Below are 19972 nucleotides of genomic sequence, written 5' to 3'. Positions count from 1 at the left end.
ACTCTTAAGTATCTGCTGATCACAAAGCAATAGAGAAATTGAAAGGCTAAGGCAGCTTGCATTCGTAACAGAACAAGCGATCATGAAAGCTTTTAAAATCAGAGAACGATTGCTACAACAGAAACCCTTGTTGAAATAAGGCAGATGACACGGGAAGAAACACTTCTAAAGTCATCTAGCACAGTGTCTCCTCATCCTCTGAGAGCATCCATTTCCAGGTCCCTCAGCTGCATCTGATGTTCCTCCTCACAACGATGATGTATTCTCTCAATCAAGTTTCTCAAACTTGACGTAGTGTAGTGTTTTGTGCAGCATTTATCTTGTTTTGTAATATCATGAAAATATATTTGTGTGCAGGGTGACAGAAGCAGCACAGCAGTATCGCGAAGATACCTGAATCAGCTGTTGAACAACAACAAACAACGGCAGGCTTTCAGTCTTCACCAACTTTTTCATTAAAAGGTTACCGTACACTGTGGTTGTATTTTACTTTTTTACATAAACTATAAAAAACAACCAACAACTTGTTCTGGTGCTAGATTTTCATAATCAGTAAATTTTAATGCCTTCAATTTAACACCTTCAATTTTAAGTTCATCATGATAGATCTTTACTTGTTTCATGATCAGCCCATACCATTAAGCAGCATATGTTCACTCCAACACTGACAAATTCTTTCAATACACAGTCAAGATCTTAATTTTTCACTTTATGCACTGTTTTTCTATTTTTCAAAAACTTCTGTTCATTACTTTCAGCATAGAACTTTTAACAGTTTGTCCTTCTGTTTCTTCAAGTCGTAGATAGTGGTCTTTCCATACTCCTCTGTCAGGTGCTTCACACTTACATCTGTTCAGTTTTTCCAACAACTTTATTTTCTCTGTTACAGAGAAACATAAAATGCTTCCTCTTTCTACTTTCACTATTACCCACAGGGATAATGGCAGGTTTTTTGACATATTCAACAATATCACAGCACAGACCGGAGAGCGAGCACAAAACACACGGTAATCACAGTGTGATGCACAAAGGTGTGGCTATGTCGGCTGCTGAAACAAACTGAGCCCCACTCAGGGCACATGAGGTCACTTCTCAGCTCAGAACTGTCTGTGGTGCTCAGAGACCTCTCCAGCCCCTGGCGGAATTTACCATTTGTCGTGCCATGTCAGCGCTCAAAGGGGATTTTGGAGGTTTTCAGATTGTGAATAAGGGATGCTCAACCTGTATTCAGAATTTAACTCAGATATTTTAAAAAATCTCTACAAACATTACCTATTACAACTATAACTTTCTACATTTACCAATGGTTTCATAGCAAGTTAACATAAATTGCAAGCTGAGTTATAACTGAACATTCCAAAATACGCTTCAGTGATGAGAAGGTCTGCTTTTCCAATGTCATCCATAATGCGTTGGTGAATGCTCACAGGATATTTATTGCCAAACCCAATATTCACACATCCTTTTCATCAATGGTAGATTGTATATATTGGATTCCACACCCCCCCCAAAGCAGAATATCAAAGTCAACCGTACTGCTGCCCTAGCTGGGGTCAATTGGTTAAGGGATCAAACTCATTGGCCTGAGCTTTGGAGTCAATACCAATTAAACAACATCACTTATCCATTACATTCCTACTTGCTCAGAGATGTGTTTTTTTTTGGGGGGGGTCTGGAATTTGCTGTAGCCGAAAGCCATTTCAATGCACTGGTCTCTACAACAGATCTGGCACCAAGTTGAACAACACTATCAGCAGTATTACTCCATAATCAATACTCCATGATCAACACTGAGGCAAAGGAGGTTAAGTCAGGGCAGATTAATGGTAGGGGTCCATGGCACTATAAAGGTTGGGAACTTAAGTTAGAGCAAAGACAGTCCGTGGTTGCAAACCAATAAAATGAAATAATATCCGAAGTCTGAATTAAGCACATAACTGAATCAACATGCACTCATCCTCATCTGATCCAGATGCAGTCAGCCAACCCCACAGGCTCTCTACATCTGACATGCAAAAAGATAGGTACAAATGACAGGTGCAGTACTGAGCAAAGGTCTTAGGTAGGGAGCCTAAGAATTTTCCACAGTAGTGTAATAATTTTATGTATTTGCACTGTACTGCTGCCGCAGCAAAAAAAATTCACAACATATGTCACTGTCTGGTATGGGGGAGGGGGTGGCACTAGCACAGGATCGAAGTAAGCTTGCAAAATTACTCAGCTCCATCATGGGCACTAGCCTTCATATCATCCAAGAGCGGTGCCTCAAAAAGGCAGAGCCGATCATTAGGGACACCCACCACCCAGGACGTGCTTTCTTCTCACTGTTACCATCAGGAAGGAGGTATAGGAGTCTGAAGGTACACACTCAGCGATTCATGAACAGCTTCTTCCCCTCTGCCATCTGATTTCTGAATGGACATTGAACCCGTGAACACTACCCTCACTACTTTTTATTTATTTTTATTTATTTCTATTAACTCACAGTTTTTTAAAATATTATTATGTATTACAACATACTGCTGCCACAAAGTTGACAAATTTCATGATATATGCCAGTGATATTAAACCTGGTTCTCATATAGGTCTCCATTGTGGACTGAGAGTGGAAAAAGGGGAAGGGAGAGTGGAGGGAGTGGGAAGCGCCAGAGAGACATTCTGTAATGATCAATAAATCAACTGTTTGGAATCAAATGACCTTGTCTGGTGTCTCAGGGACGGGTGTGTCTGCACCCACATCACAGCCCAACCCTGGCACTCCTTCTCTCCCACCTGTCCCACACTCCCTCCTGCCGCACCCCACCCTTGCTATTCCCAACACCCTTTGGCCTGCCAGATTTGCTCCATGTTGACGAATACAGTCTTAAGCACCCTAGCTGTACACTGTATAGTTGTCTAAGTCTTTTGCACAGCACTGTAAGTTTTGAGTGACAGTTCTGAAGCATGTTCCTCAGTCCTTGTAGGCTTTGATAAAAGTCAAAAGTGTGTGTGTGTGTGTGTGTGTGTGTGTGTGTGTGTGTACACGCACGCGCATGTGTGGGGGAGGGGAGGGGAAAAAGAGTTTTGATTTTTGCCAAATATGTGTGGTAATTTAACAATTGTTAGATGTTTATGACATTCAGGTGCATTTCAAAACTATGACAATTGACATAAAGAAATTACCAAAGTGATTTTAAAAGCTTTATAAGTGTAATTCATTAAAGTACAAACATTTCCTCTGCTGATTTGTATCTATCAGCCATCCTGAAAGGTTTACTTGATAACCAGCTGGTCCACTCCACACTTTCAGTAGAGACATACAGCATGTGTACCACTCTCATAAAGTTGCTTCTCAAATATGCTGTGCCTGTGTACTTTTATCAGTGTCACATCTTGAATTCAGACAATTATTGGGAACCTCTGGTGTACAGCCATTGTCAAGGTTTAAATTCTGGAGTTACTCTGACCACCTGAGTCACTGAATGGCAGTCCACTGTACCTGTCCCAGGACTCTTGACTTTAACGAAATCCTGAACAAAGAGCCTAACCGAGATATCCCCATGTTTACCAGACCAGACCCAACTGAGAATCAGCCACATTCATTTTGAATCAAAAATCTCTGCCTCGAGAAAGAGGAAAGGGTAAATTATTAATTGTATTGATTTTGCTTTAATTGATTGATGGAAGTAGCTACGGCAGCAGCTAATCCAGCAGACGTAGCAAGGAACTGCAAGGAGGATAAGAAAGAGCAACATGACCCAGAGGATCAAAGGTAGACTGCATTTCAAAAACACAATGTTCTAAAACTGCACCTTCACCAAAATCACAACACAATATACTGGAAATCTATCAATATACTGATATTTATACTCCATTATATCCATCACACTCACACTTCAGAAACAAAAACCATACACACATGAAATAAAACATATCGCAGCTTATAGGTGGAAGCAAAAACTGGTTGAAGGAAGGAGAAGCAAGCCTGCATGAAACCACTCCTGACTGAGAGAAGGGCATTTTACTTTTTAAAAAAATGGTTATCACACTCGAAGATGATTTCATCAATTTTAGGAACAAACAACAAGATGCATGATAACAGCTTAATAAAGAGAGGATGTATTATTCCCACTCAGCTTCTTTGCAGGTCTACTATGATTCCAGATCTTGAATTCCCTGAACTGTTGTTCATTCCCAAGCTTTCTGTGGTCTCATCACATAGATATCTGTACAGTGTGACAGCTGCTGTGGCTAATTTTTCATACTTTATCATTGCCGGCTTGCTGAATGCAAGGACCAGTTCACATCCACAGAGAAAGTGGAGAAGTTAAAGATGCCACATAATCCCAATCTAGCACCAATACCCCACCCCAAATGGCACTGCTGTCGACCCCCAGAAAGGGAGGAAGGATGCATTGTGTCAATGGCCCCACTGTACTGGCACCAGGTACAAGAACCATGACTGTGACCACCCACCACACGGTGCACCAAGCAGTAACAGGTCACACCCACTCTGATTGGAAGAAGCATAAGGTAGAAGGATTTACCATGTGTTTTGGATAAGGCAGATAAGCAGCTGTGGGGCAAAACTTCAAAAGGCTGAAAGGCTAATGGAATGAGCAACCGGAAAGCCTACAAATGACAATAAAGCAGATTGGAGAATATGACTCCATCTTGATCCATGGATTGATTTAAACCCCCCTCTGAAGAGGTGAGCTAATGCTGCCCAGTGATATCTGCAACCCAACAACAAACTGCATCATATAACTGGACTACAGTGTTTGCAGTCGCAGTTTTTATAGAACAAGTGCTGAACCACTTCTGTGAAATGAAGAGCTACAATGAAAATTCAAAGCTCTGCCAAAGTGGCTATAGTCTCCAAATCTTATGGATTTGCTATCATTGTCTGGCTAACCTGGCCACTTCTTAAGTGTGAACCCACGCTAAGCATCTGGCCATCCTCGTACACCTTAGCAGATCAGCTAGTGGGGGTATTTACAGACATTTCTAACTTCCCTGCTTCATCCTGAGTATGCCACTTGCTTTAAGAAGACTACTATTATTCTGGTACTCTGTTAAAACAAGTTAATGTGTCTTAAGGACTACAATCTGGTGGCTCTGACATCTATCATCATGAAGTACACCAAGAAGCATTAACTCCATCCCTCCAGACAAAATTGTTCCACTGCAAGTCATCTTCTGCTGAAACAGGTCTCTGGCAGATGCCATATCCCTGGCCCTATAGTCATCTCTGGATTAACCGGACAGCAGGCACCCACATTCAACTATTATTTAACAACTACACGCCCACCTTTAATATTATAATTTCAGGTATACTCATTTTCAATCTCTTAGACCTTGGACTCAATACCTCTCTTTATATTGACTTCCTGACAGGATCACAAAGTAAGGACAGAAAGCACTGTCAACACTGGTGCCCCACAAGGCTACCCTCTCAGCCAATCAGGTTACTGCTCTCCCACTTTGTTTACAATCGAATTCCACTTCTTACTTAGCCTTACTTACTTTGATTGTAAACAAGGTGGGAAACCTGATTGGATGACAACTAACCAATCAGGAGGGACAGACAACAGGGGTATAAATATCACCAGATTAGACATGCCCAGGCATCCCTGATGAAGGTGGAGAGGAGTTTGTCATTGAAACATCGGTTATAATTGATACCTGTCCCCGGCTGGAAATCCGGGAAGAGTTTATTCTTCATATACACTGAGAAAGCACTAGATCCTTTTTCAATCCAATTTTGATTCAGATCCTGATTCTAGAAAGCATCCTATCCAGATGCTCTTCCTGTGACCTCAAGAAACTCCAGACATCTGTGGACATAGCTCAGCATATCACGGAAACCAGCCTCCCTCCCCATGGCTTCCATCTAGACATCACTGCCTCATATTTAAAAACCCCACCCAGCAGTCAGCAAATCAAAGATCCCACCCATCCCTGCCATTCTCTCTTTCTCCCCGCCTCACCTTTTTTCAATGGGCAGAAGTTACAAAAGCCTGAAAGCACATCCCACCAGGTTCAAGGACAGCTTCTATACTACTGCTATACGAGTATTGAATGGTTCCCTAGTACAATAACTCATGAACTCCACAATCTACCTTATGACCTTGCATCTTACTGTCTACCTGCACTGCACCTGCTCTGCAATTGTTACACTTTATTCTGCATTTTGCTATTATTTTACTTTAGGAGTGCCTCACTGTTATAATGAATTGATATGTATGAACAGTGTTCGACAAATTTTTCACTGTACCTTAGTACATGTGACAATAATAACTAAAGCTGGTTAAATATCTGAGTGAGCATGATCTCCTGGAGAGCAGCCACTTAACAGTTGGTACCAGAGTGAAGAGTTTCATAATTGTCAACTGTGTCGTGATTCCATTGTTTCCCTTTATAGTGCAAAATGACTGATTCTTCCAAATGAGTACTGAAGAAGAATCTCAGCCTGAAACGCCACCTGTTCATTCTTTTCCACAGTTGCTGCCTGACCTGCTGGGTTCCTCCAGCATTTCGTGTGCGTTGAGTTGGACTTCCAGCATCTGCAGACTTTCTTGTGTTCCTGGTAGAAGAGCCAAATGTTTGCATTATACCCTTCACGATGATGAAGCTGTTAAAGGTTTCAAAGAAATGACTACAAATGGTGGACTTCCTGGTGGATCCTTGGTCATGGAGTGTTAGTGACTACACTGCTCTTCCCATTCCTTCTGTTTTTTTTCCTCCCTCCTCTTCGTTATGTTTCCTGAAGTACATGTTCTCAGAAAACTGCAGGTCATAACCACAGTCTGTCACACTCACCACAATGCAGAGTATGCAGCAATAATTAATCTGTGGACCTCCTCAACCAAGTACTGCAAGTTCTGATCAAAGCCCGAAAGATTCCAACAGCATAGCAATCCAGTGCTTCTGCAGCCTTTCTAAAGTGAAGCGTCTCATACACTGTCTCCCGGATCACATACATTAGGAGTAATACTAAATCCAGCTCAAACAACTGTTCTTTTTTAGAGCTTTCCACATCCTCCTGTTCTGCTACCCTGCAGTAGTTTGGCATCATCTCTCCCTTTCTTCATGCAGACATTGAGAATCCTATCGAAGTATCACATGGTCCAACATGCCTGATGACATAGAAGAATTAGTCAAGATAGAAGAATTAGTGCTGTGTTTCCTCCATCTTAATTCCTGAGAGAATTTTCAGGAGACCTACTGTATATTCATTCTTTGCCCCCAACTGCCACCGTATTGACTTCAGAATCTCCTTTAATTGAAGCATTGTCAATCCAGCTGAGCAAGACGTGAACAGTGGAAAATGAGTATGGCTTTAGACAGTGTTTGAAATTCTTAATTGAGTATTATCAGAGGTTTCTAATAAAAATGTTGCCAACCAAAAGAGCATGCAACTGCTTTAATGAGCGTTAATAGGCATCTAGCACCCCTCCCCCCAGCAATACACTGACCACAAGTTTCATCGTTATCAATATGGTATCATGTGCTAAACACACACCAAAATAATTTTGCAGTTTCAAACCTCAGAGCTCTTTAGCAACAAAAGTGTCCACACAACATGATCCCATTCAATCCAAACAAGGACATGTCAGTTAGATCAGTTAATGCAATCCCAAATCATGGACAAAAAGTAAAACTGAAAAATAAAAAGTGAGATTGACAGAAGGAAAAGAGGCAACGAAAGCTTAAAATCTTTAAAACAGGAATTATAATTTTAAGAACTGAGATGTCACAATTGTAAAAGTTAACTTTCACTGCCAGTGATGTGGCTTGGCAGTGATTATGAATTATGAATCCACATCATAAAATTTACCTATACATGAACAGACAAACCTTAACTTTTTGAGGAGAATTGGCAATAAGAGCCAGAATTTCACACCCTTCCCTATGTTAAATAGTAAGTCCCTCAGTGAGATAACAATGGACTAAGTTTAACAGAGCAGGTTACAACCAGCAAAAATCCTTATTTAAAAGCATAAGCAGAGACACTGGGAGATGTTATTCACTTTAGACTTCAATAATAGTGAACTACAAAAGATACCAGTGTTCTACTACACCCACATCCCCGCCTGCACAAGCCATACAAAATCCAAACTAGCATTTTTCAACTCAGCATGGATCAATTCTGTACTTCAATTTAAACCAGTGCTTAAGGAGAACGTGGTAACCTGCCTTAATGACTATCATACAGTGGTACTCACATCCAGTGAAGTGCTATTTATTGAGCTACAGCCTGGCACAAGCCCTTCTGCCCTTCCAGCTGCACCACCCAGCAACCCCCGATTTAACCCTCGCCTAATCACGGGACAATTTACAATGACTAATTAACTGCAAACCAGTAGGTCTTTGGACTGTGAGGGGAATCAGGAGCACCTGGAGGACACCCACGCAGTCACAGGAGGAACGTAGAAACTCCTTACAGACAGAGGCAGGAACTGAATCTGGGTCGCCTTTACTGTAAAGCTTTGTGCTACCATACCATGCGTTTGAGAGGGTGATGATGAAACATATCGACTCCTGCCTGAGAAATGACTTGGATCTTCCCAATTTGCCTACTGTCACAACAGGTACACTGCAGATACCATTTCATTGGCTCTTCACTCAACCCGGAACATCTGGACGGTGTGGGTGCATACATCAGATTGCTCTTCGTTGACTACAGCTCAGCATTCAAAACTATCATCCCCTCAAAACTAATCAATAAGCATCAAGATCCTAGCCTCAATACCTCCCTGTGTAATCGAATCCTCCATGTCCTCGCATGCAGACCACAATCAGTTCAGATTGGCAACACAATCTCTATCAGCACAGTTAGAGCTCAAAGCTGTGAGCTTACCACCTGCTCTACTCACTTTATACTCATGAGTGTGTGGCCAAATACAGCTCCAATGTCATATTTAAGTCTGCTGACGACACCACTGTCATTGGCCAAATCAAAGGTGGTGACAAATCAGTATATAGGAGGGAGATTGAAAACCTGGCTGGGTGGTGCCACAAGACAACCTCTTACTCAACGTCAGCAAGACCAAGGAGCTGATTGTTGACTTCAGCAGGAGGAAACTGGAGGTCCATGAGCCTGTCCTCATTAGGGTATCAGAGGTAGAGAGGGCCAGCAGCTTTAAATATCTGAGTGTCATTATTTCAGAGAACCCGTCCTGGGCCCACCACATATGTGCAATTAGAAGGAAAGCACAGCAGTACCTCTACTTCCTTCACAGTTTGAAAAGATTCGGCATGACATCTAATACTCTGACAAACTTCTATTGATGTGTGGCGAAGAGTATATAGGTTGGCTGCATCACAGCTGGTATGGAAACACCAATGCCTTTGAACGGAAAATCCTACAAAAAGTAGTGGATATGGCCCAGTCCAACACGATAAAGCCCTCCTCACCACTCATTACACGAAGCGTTGTCGCAAGAAAGCTGTTTCCACCATCAAGGAGCCCCCACCACCACCCAGGTCATGCTCTCTTCTCACTGCTGCCATCAGGAAGAAGGTAGAGGAGCCTCAGGACCCACACCACCAGGTTCAGGAACAGTTATTACCCCCTCACCCATCAGGCTCTTGAACCAGAGGGGATAACTTCACTCAACTTTAGTTGCCCCATTACTGAACAGTTCCCACAACCAATGGACTCACTTTCATGGACTCTCTATCTCATGTTCTCAATATTTATTCCTTTTTTATTAGTTTTGCTGTATATTTTATTTTCTTTCTTTTAGTATTTGCAGTTTGTTGTCTTTCGTACATAGGTAGGTCGCTCTGTTGGTGAGGTCTTTCATTGATTCTATTGCAGATATTGGATTTATTGAGTATGCCTGCAACAAAATGAACCTCAGGGTTGCATATAGTGGCCTATGTACTTTGATAATAAATTTACTTTGAATGATGAGGATACCTTTTTAGCCTTAAACGTGCAAAATGCATGTTCTAACTCACTACTAAATGAAGGTTCATAATAGAATTTGCAATTTTAACTTAGTATCAGTCATGGTGCATTCTACACACGCTGGTAATTTTGACTCCTCATTACCCCCACAACAGCTAAACTGAGTACTGCAATGCAAAATAACAATGAAAGTGTCATGAGAAGTGTGTGTGGGGGGGGGGGGAGGAGGATGGAAGAGAAGGCTTTCAGGAGGGAAAAATCAGTTTGGTGTTTAATCTTGGTAAATTGAAATTAATTTGGTAAATTGGTTTATTATTGTCACATGTACTGAAGTACACTGAAAAACTAGTCTTGCATACCGTTCATACAAATCAATTCATTAGAACACTGCATTGAGGTTGAGCAAGGTAAAGCAGTAACAGGGTGCAGAATAAAGTGTTACAGATCAGAGAAAGTGCAGTGCAACTACATAATAAGGTACAAGGTCACAGTGAGGTAGACTGTGAGGTCAAGAGTCCATCTTATTATACTAGGGAACCATTCAATAATCTTTAGCAGTCGGACAGAAGCTGTCCTTAAGCCTGATGGTATGTGCTTTCACCTCCAAGAGGACCACAACCTTGTCGAAGGGTTTGGAGGCTCGCATTATCTCAATGACTTGGAGAGCTACGTTGGCTGGAGTCAGGGCCTTGTGCTTTGGCTCTTGGTAGGATCACTCATGCCAAACAGGTTAAAGGGTAGAGGCCAAACTAAGAGTGGTCCACTGGTCCTCCAGGTTCAGGGGTTCAACTCAGGGCTACCAACCCTGACAGATCAAAAAAATTGTTATGGAAAGAGCAATGATGAATCATTCTATACCTGTACGTGAGACGGTATTCCTGAGTCTCTACCCAGGACTTCAATGACTGATACCAGGGAAAACCGACAGGAAGCACGATGAAGGACCCTGAAACACACCTGAGGCACAATAAAGAAAATAGCCAAAGACAGACAGTGATAAAGGATGTATATTACTGTGCTACGCGCCAGCGCCTAACGGGAAGTAACTATGTGCTTTCAGGTTTTTGTATCTTTTGCCTGATGGGAGGGGAAAGAGAATGTCATGCATGGGTGGGATTTGAGACTGCACTGGCTGCTTTGCCAAGGCAGTTAGAAGTACAGACAGAGTCCATAGAGAGGAGGCTGGCTTTCATGATGTACTAAGCTGTTTGACAACTCTCCTGTCGACCTCAGCACCACTGATGTAATCAGAAGCAGGTGCACTGTCTGCCTTCCTACTCTTTTGTTTTTCTGACCTTGAGGAAAAAGTGGCACCACGCTACCCATGTAAAAGTTGCTGGTGAACACAGCAGGCCAGGCAGCATCTCTAGGAAGAGGTGCAGTCGATGTTTCGGGCCAAGACCCTTCGTCAGGACTAACTGAAAGAAGAGCTAGTAAGAGACTACTAAGCTACCATGCTCTTGATCTCCTTTCCTTTACTCCGATTAATTGTTGTTTGATAATTGGTCTACCATTGTGGTATCATTTGCAAATTTGTGTATGGGGTTAGAGCAGAATCTGGCTATGCATGTTGCAAGCATGCAGGTAATGGAATAGAAACTGAAAACACAGTCTTAATAGCATCAGTGTTAAAAATAATCATGGTGGAGGTGTTGCTGTCTATATGATTGTGGTGATTGTGGTCAGGAAGTCATTGGTCCATTTGCAAAGGGAGGCATTGACTCCCAGGTATAGGCGTTTGAAGTCAATAAACAATACTCTAACATACACGTCCTTTCTGTTCAGATGCTCCAAAATTTAGTGCAGGACCAGAGAGACAGCATCCACTATAGACTCAGACCATAAGACATAGGAGCAGAGAATTAGGCCATTCAGCCTATCGAGTCTGCTCCACCATTCCATCATGGCTGATCCCGGATCCCACTCAACCCCACACACCTGCCTTCTCCCCATATCCTTTGATGCCCTGACTGATCAGGAAACTATCAAATTCCGCCTTAAATATCTCCACGGACTCGGCCTCCACCGTAGTTTGTGGCAGAACAATCCACAGATTAACTACTCTCTGGCTAAAAAAAAAATCCCCCTTACCTCTGTTCTAAAAGGTCACCCCTCAATATTGAGGCTGTGCCCTCTAGTTCTGTATACCCCCACTAGAGGAACCATCATCTCCACATCCACCCTATCGCATCCTTTCAACATTCGGAAGGTTTTAATGAGATCCTGCCCACATTCTTCTAAATTCCAGTGAGTACAGGCCCAAAGCTGCCAAACGCTCCTATGTTAACCCCTTCACTCCTTGAATCATCCACATGAACCTCTTCCAGTCTCTCTCCAATGACAACACATCCTTTCTGAGATATGGGCCCCAAAACTGTTGACAATACTCCAGCTGCAGCCTGACTAGGGTCTTATAAAGCCTCAGCATTATCTCCTTGCTTTTATATTCTACTCCCCTTGAAATAAATGTCAACATTGCATTTGCCTTCTTTACCACAGACTCAACCTGTGAATTAACCTTCTGGGAGTCTTGCACGAGGACTCCTAAGTCCCTCTGCACCTCTGATGTTTGAACTTTCTCCCCCTTTAAATAATAGTCCACACTATTATTCCTTTTACCAAAATGCATTATCATACATTTCCCAGCACTGTATTCCATCTGTTACTTTCTTGCCTATTCTTCCAACTTGTCTAAGTCCTGCTGCAATCACATTGCTTCCTCAGCACTACCTACCCCTCCACCTATCTTCGTATCATCTGCAAACTTTGCCACAAAGCCATCAATTTCATTATCCAAATCATTGACAATGTGAAAAATAATGGTCCCCATACTGACCCCTGAGGAACACCACTAGTCAGTAGCAGCCAACTAGAAAAGCCCCTCTTATTCCCACTCACTACCTCCTGCCTGTCAGCCATTTCATTATCCATGCCAGTACCTTTCCTGTAACACCAAGGGATTTTATCTTGTTAAGCAGCCTCATGAGTGACACCTTATCAAATGCCTTCTGAAAATCCAAGTAAATGACAATCCAAGTAAATGACATCCACTGCCTCTCTTTTCTCCACTCTGCTTGTTACTTCCTCAAAGAACTCTAACAGATTTGTCAGGTAAGATTTCCCTTTACATAAACTATGGTCCCTTTGACTTATTTTATCATTAGCCTCCAAGTATCCTGAAACCTCATCCTTGGACTCCAACACTTTTCCAACCACTGAGGTTATACTAACTGGCTTATAATTTCCTTGCTTTAAAAAGGGTGGAGTGACATTTGCAATTTTCCTGTCCTGTACAACTGTGCCAGAATCAAGTGATTCTTGAAAGATCATGACCATTATCTCTTCAGCAACCTCTCTCAGGACTCTAGGATGTAGTCCATATTAAGGTGACTTATCCACCTCAAGACCTTTGCGTTTGCCAAGCACTTTTTCTTTTGTAATAGCAATGGCACTCACTCCTGCTCCCTGACACTCACAGACCTCTGGCACACTGGTAGTGTCTTCCACAATGAAGACATCTGCAAAGTACCCATTAAGTTCATCTGCCATTTCTTTGTCCCCCATTACTACCTCACCAGCATCATTTTCCAGTGGTCCAATATTAACTCTCACCTCCCTTTTACTCTTTATATAACTGAAAAATCTTTCAGTATCCTGCTTTATATTATTGGCTAGCTTGCCCTCATTATTCATCTTTTCCCTTCTTATCGCTTTTTTAGTTGCCTTTTGTTGGATTTTAAAAGCTTCCCAATCATCCAACTTCCCACTCACTCTTGCTACCTTATATGCTCTTTCTTTGGTTTTTATGCAGTCCTTAAGCTCCTCATCAGCCACGGTTACCTAGCTTAGCCATTCAGGAAAAATTTCTTCTAGGGGACATATCTACCCTATGCCTTCTGAACTATTTCCAGAAACTTCAGCCATCTCTGCTCTGCCATCATCCCCACCAGTATTCCCCTCCAATCCACCTGGGCAAGCTCCTCTCTCATGCCTCTGTAATTCCTTTTATTCCACTGTGATACTCATACATGTGACTTCTGCTTCTCCCGCTCAAATTGCAGTATGAATTCAATCATATTATGATCACTGCCTCTGATGGGTTCCTTTACATTAATCTCTCTCATTAGATCTGGGTCATTACACAACACCCAATCTAAGATAGCCTTTCCCCGAGTAGGCTCAAGCACAAGCTGCTCTAAAAACCCATCTCATAGGCATTCAACAAATTCCCTCTCTTGCAATCCAACACCAACCTGATTTTCCCAATCCCCTTGCATATTGAAGTCCCCCATTACAATTGTGTCATTATCCTTATTAACTGCCTTTTCCAGCTCCCTTTGCAATCTCAACTTCACATCTTGGCTACTATTTGAAGGCCTGTATATGATTCCATTAATGGTTTTTTTTAATCCTTGTAATTTTTTAACTCCACCCACAAAGGTTCAACATTTTCTGACCCCATGTCACCTCTTTCTAAAGATGCAATTCCATCTCTTACCAACAGAGCCACACCACCACCTATGTCATCCTGCCTGTCCTTTTGATACAAAGTATATCCTTTGATATCAAGCGTCCAACCCTGGCCTTCTTTCAGCCACAATATCATACCGACCAATCTGTAACTGTGCCACGAGTTCGTCCACCTTATTCCAAATGCTACACGCATTTAAACACAGTGCCTTCAGCCCTGCTTTCTTCACCCTTTTGAATTTTTGCCTCTGGAGTACAATTTAACTCTTTGCTCTGTCTGCATTTGTGCCCAATCATTGGCTCGTCCTTCCTTACATTCATGTTACATCCATCATCTACTTGTAAACCTGCAGACTAATCCTCAGCTCTATCAAACTGGTTCCCATCCCCCTGCCATATTAGTTTGACTTATTTCGGTGAGGATGAATTACAGCGGGTCGAGGTTGCTGAGAAGCTACAACTAATGCATGCCGTGACCAGCATCTCAAAACACCTCATGATGGTGGATGTCAGAGCCACCAAGCCAAAGTCATTTAAGGTGGTCATTGCTTGCCTTCTTAAAACAGGTTGGAACTTCATGCAAATATCTCCACCAGCTGATAGCTATGGAGTCTAAGGACGTGGCCAAGGACACCATCCAGGCCAGTTGCTTTCTCCAGCTTCATTCTCTGGAAGACGATCTTATGTTTGCAACAGTGACTATGTGTCCAGGTGGGTGGTGATATTCCAAACCCTTTCAGTCAAAACGTGTATCCCTCCTCATTCAGAAGCAACACACTGTTGTTGGCAATGCTGCCCTACCCCATTACAGCATGTAAGCCGTATCACAACTGATCTTAAAATATCAAAATATGTTGATTTGAAGCGAGATCAAACTGATGGGCAAACTATTTCGGAATGACACTTGTGAAAATGTGGAAGTTTCCAACTTCCTGAGTGATCTTCACAACCATCATTCTGACTGAACCCTGATATTGGGAGTCTTCATGCATTCCAACTGCAGGAGTACTGTAGATTCCCAGATTAACCATGGTTCAACTTCAGTAACTATTGAGTACATTTATATGGAGTGCTGGCCGTGCCCTCTTCTCACTATTACCACCAGGCAGGAGTTACAGAAGCCTTAGGACCTACAAACCTGGTTCAGGTACAGCTATTACCCTACAAACTATTAGGCTCCTGAAATGGCAAAAAATAATTTCAATAACCACCACTCTGAAAGTATTCTACGACCTACAGACTTATTTTCAAGGACTCCTTACAACTCTTGTTCTCAGTATTTTTTTTAAATTTGCAGTTTGGCTTCTTTTGCACATTGTAAACAGACAAGAATTGATAACAACCATATAGTATTTTGTGAAATTATATTGTACTGATTTTCCCCGTGAATGCCTGCAAGAAAAAGACTCTCTAAGTAGTATATAGATAAAATATGTGTATTTTGACAATAAATTCACTTTGAACTTTCAATATTTCCATGGGGAGGATTGTTTTGGAGTGAGTTAATCAAGTTTTAAGTAATTTACATTTTTGAATTAAGTTTGTTAATTTAATTGTATTTCATTATTTTCATATTTTTTAGTATCTGATTGTTTAAGTTGAACATTTAAAAGTGATAATTGGAGGTATTTAAGTACATCTGATGTTCACACATTCAGTCTTCTGATCATTCATATTGTCAATATACCTGGGGGCTGGTTGTCAAAGTTTCTCTGGATGACTGTCTTTTTTAGCAGAAATTCCTTACACTCAATAAAGCCTCATCAACCAAGAGTCAAGTCAGAGGATCAAATAGCTGCAATCCATTGCTAAATTTGGTTAATGTGGGTGGAATAAAACATTCCACAATCCATACATTGTGTGGTGTAGATCCAACTTCAGTTGAAAAGAGAGGCATGAGATACTAAAATTAATTCCCAAAGAAAATCAATTACCATTTCAAAACTTTAAAGGATTTATATAGAATAAAGAAGACTTTACTCCGATTGTAAGACAGGTGATAAGAAACCATTAATTAAAAATATTGTTAAGGGAGGAATTAAATGAGATTATTGTGTAATGCTTTAGATCACCCACAGCAATTTATTTACCTACACTTCATGTACATATGAATATCCTTAAAGTCTAATCCACAACATGTGAATTAATGTGGTTGTTTCTGCAATAATTCAATGGTTATTCTCAATGAGCACATCTTTAAATTTGCATAAAATAAAATCATGAGAATGTACTGCAGATAATATGTTGTTAATGCTAGCATCCCCGAACTTCAATATTCTGTGCATTTTGATGAAAAATATGCCGCAGATATTAACTAATGGAAATGCTCTTTTGCATAATCAAAGACACGAGTGGAAAGTTTGTGTTTTGGGCCTAACAAACAGAAATTGTACAATATTTAAGTTATTTCTATGATTCTGCTTAAGATTATTCATAGGGTGCAAAATAAATAGCAAGCCAGGTAGGATTATAAACACACTTTTAAAAAAACTTCCAGATTATTTTTCAGGCATTAATTCTGCTAATAATTATCTACCATAAAAAAGACAAGGTGCATCAATTCACCACATCATTGTAAACAAATTTCAAATTACTGAAAACATCTTTTAAAAAAAAACAAATTACCTATTTATATTGGCAGCAAACATAATTTCCCAGAGAAAAAAAAATCCAATCTTTTAAATCAGTAAAAACAGTCTTCTTGGATTATGCCAAATAAATCAATGCAGCCAAGCAGAACTCCGGGCAATTTTGCTAATTATGCTTGTAACATTCTATACCATCTTAAGGAAGAAACCATTCGATTCAGGCAACTTTAACTTTCAAAGAAAACTTCTACATTAGTAAGGCTAAAATTACCATAATGTACAGTTACACTTTTGCTAAGTGACACTGGTTTAAATTCTACTACAGGTTTTCAGTGACCTGGTAGTTAACTTCCACCATTAAAAACAATTGCAGCTATATCGTGCTATAGCCAAAGACATAAGACAGTAACTTGTCTTGGCAATTACTTATTATTCTGTTCAAATGATCTTGATTATGAAAATATATCCCCACAGATTAGTAAATAAAAAACAGCTGATTTCACATTTTGTCAGTGAAATATCCACTTATTTACCTTTGCACATCAATAATAAGGCTTTGACTATAATTAGTATGCTCCGATTGTTGTAAGCTTGTTCCCAAAATATCTACAGTGTAGATTTCAAGATTAAAACATGGAAGCACGTCAGCTGGAGTAAAGTTCCAGATAAAACTTCTATACTTTACCTCATGCCACAAATCCATTTCACCACCCTACTGAAAATTCAGTTTTGAACAAAATTCATTATGAACAGCGGTGACTTCCCCCTCTCCGAACCACATCTATCTCCTTAGAATGAAGAATGTTACTGAATAAAAATCACCTATCACCGGCTAGATCCAATTGCCTTGCTGTTGGACGGTGAATTATCCAGGTAGATTTAGGCACATCACCACGATTGTCAGTTCACCAAAGGAGAAACCTTTGGCGTAGTGAGGAAGAAGTACCATTTTCTGGAAGTCCTAAATTTATAACAAGTTAACTTTTGAAAGTACAAACTCTGTAAGTATCAAGTACTAGGCCTAAGGTTTCTAATTCGAGGGGGCGTGGTGTTTCGGCCAACATTACATTTTGAAATGGACGAAATAGCCTCACGGCGTATTTCACACTGTATGACGAGCGCCAGGAAAAAAAACTTCCGGAGAAACTTTCTGCTAATCTACGTATCTAAAGGTATTCAACGAAATCCTTCTCAAACTTTCACCGTTTAAACCACACGGACAAAGCTCACGTTCAATTTTCCTTTTAAAGGGAACACAGCCGGACTGAAACAAAAATAAGTTCCTTGCAGACTACAATAACAATCACAGGTGACATTTAATGTGAATATCAAGCGGTTACCAGCACCGAAGCTCAGTGCTTTCACAAACTCTTCAGAACAACAGTGAATTAACAGACGTCAACTGAGGTTTTCTGACACTCTTCAGAACTTACACGTGGAAATATGATAAATAAAGCCGAGTGAAACTGTCAATATTTACATCAGGCCCCGCTAATTTTTATCAATTTAAACAAAAGCGGGAAACGTCCCCCAAGGCAGAGGGCGCAGATAATTCAGTAAATGCAGCTAGAAAATAGTCCAGCAATTCGACGAAGAAATGGGGGGGGGGGTGTCCTTTACTTGTAAAACATATGGTAAATATGTCTACACTGGGGACAGGGTTGTAGCCCCGTTACTGGGTAGATTTTAAGGATCACTGGGCACAAACAAAACACGGGAAACACCTCCGTGGCTTGAGGACAAACCCCCCGAACCTCAGGGCAGACAGTGTTTTGCACAAGGCCACTAATTCCACAATGACAAGCGGCTTCTGTCACCCAAAACGCTTGCAGCACCACCTTCTCCCCCAGGCCTCACTCCCTCCCCCCAATAAATTAATCCACCCCCGTGAGCCCCCAGCTCCCTCCCAACCAACGTAAATAACCCTCGCCTAGGAGAGCCACTCGCCTCCCGCCAAACTCATAATTCCTCGGCAGCCTGCTCCCTCCAGTCACCCAACTCAGGCACTAAACAAGTAGAAGGGGAGCAAGGAAAAGAAAAGAGACGGAGGGGGGGAAAGCTCCCTTTTACCTGCCGTGGAACCAGTCCTTACACGCATCGCATTCAATCATAAATCGAGTTACGTCGTAAGGTAACCGACAGATGCAGTAGACTGGTACAGCCGCCATGTTAGTTGGCTCCAGCTTGAGAGAAGCGCCTTCTTCCTGCTCAACAAATTCTCCCTAAGGTTTCCTCTTCCTCTGTGTTTCTGCGATGTCGGGTGAGCGTTTACATGGAAGGGGAGGGGGGGATTTCTGTTGTTTCTTTCCGCCGCCTTCTCCAACTCTTCCCCGACACACACACATACACACACTCTCTCGCACGGAGCCTGCTCCCGAAGTTGCTCACATCCTCTCTAAGCTGCGGCTGTGGGCACAATGCGCTCCGCCGCCGCCGCCGCCGCCTGACAGTTGCCTACTGTACCGAGCAGACTGTATCCTTTCATTGCAAAATTACGTCAGTCAGCCAGTCGCTCGCGGAGCTTTAATACTTATTGTAACCAGCGCAGCCTGCCCTGGCTACAATGTAACAGCGGCCTGTTCAGCAGCTCCCGAGCAACGCTGTCATTTTCAAACTTCAAAGAAGGGGGAGAGAGAGGGAAGACAGGAGTGCACCTTTTGCCCCAGTTGTTAGAGCCGAGTATGTTCGCACCGTTACTGTACACATACACACGCATCCAGTCCGCGGGCCCCTCGGCAAAATTATTACTTCTTATGGATTTAGGGGGGCCAGAAAAAAAAAGTCTTTTCTTAAACGCTTTTTAAAAAATAGTGCAGGGGGGAATAGAAGTTATGTTCAGAAGACGGTGAGAAGAATATGTTACAATGCTATGGATTCCACCGTTTACTAAATATCATGGAATAAACTATTCTAAAATTAGACGGCCCAGAAATATTTATAATATATAATAGGCGCATAATTTATAGACGTACAGTTGTTATGACTCTTTAGTTGTAATGTGAGAATTTAAGGTATA

At 41.6% G+C, this 19972-nt stretch overlaps 1 protein-coding gene across 2 annotated transcripts in view; it reads right to left on the bottom strand.

The window, feature by feature from the left end:
* The window catches only part of phf2 (PHD finger protein 2), a 155159-nt gene extending 135588 nt beyond the window's left edge, over positions 1-19571 (bottom strand). For both annotated transcript variants that reach the window (XR_010020456.1, XM_063068125.1), the window contains exon 1: positions 19027-19571. Coding sequence is in view for 1 of the 2 variants with exons in the window: in XM_063068125.1 (XP_062924195.1) it covers positions 19027-19124 (98 nt within the window). In the remaining variant the exon portion in view is untranslated. The remainder of the gene's footprint in view (positions 1-19026) is intronic.
* Between the last annotated feature and the right edge of the window lie 401 nt (positions 19572-19972).

Source organism: Mobula hypostoma, chromosome 15, assembly GCF_963921235.1.
Source record: "Mobula hypostoma chromosome 15, sMobHyp1.1, whole genome shotgun sequence".
In the NCBI taxonomy this organism is placed as follows: Eukaryota; Metazoa; Chordata; class Chondrichthyes; order Myliobatiformes; family Myliobatidae; genus Mobula; species Mobula hypostoma.
The sequence above is the reverse complement of the archived record's forward strand: the minus strand, read 5'-3'. Positions and strand labels throughout refer to the sequence as shown.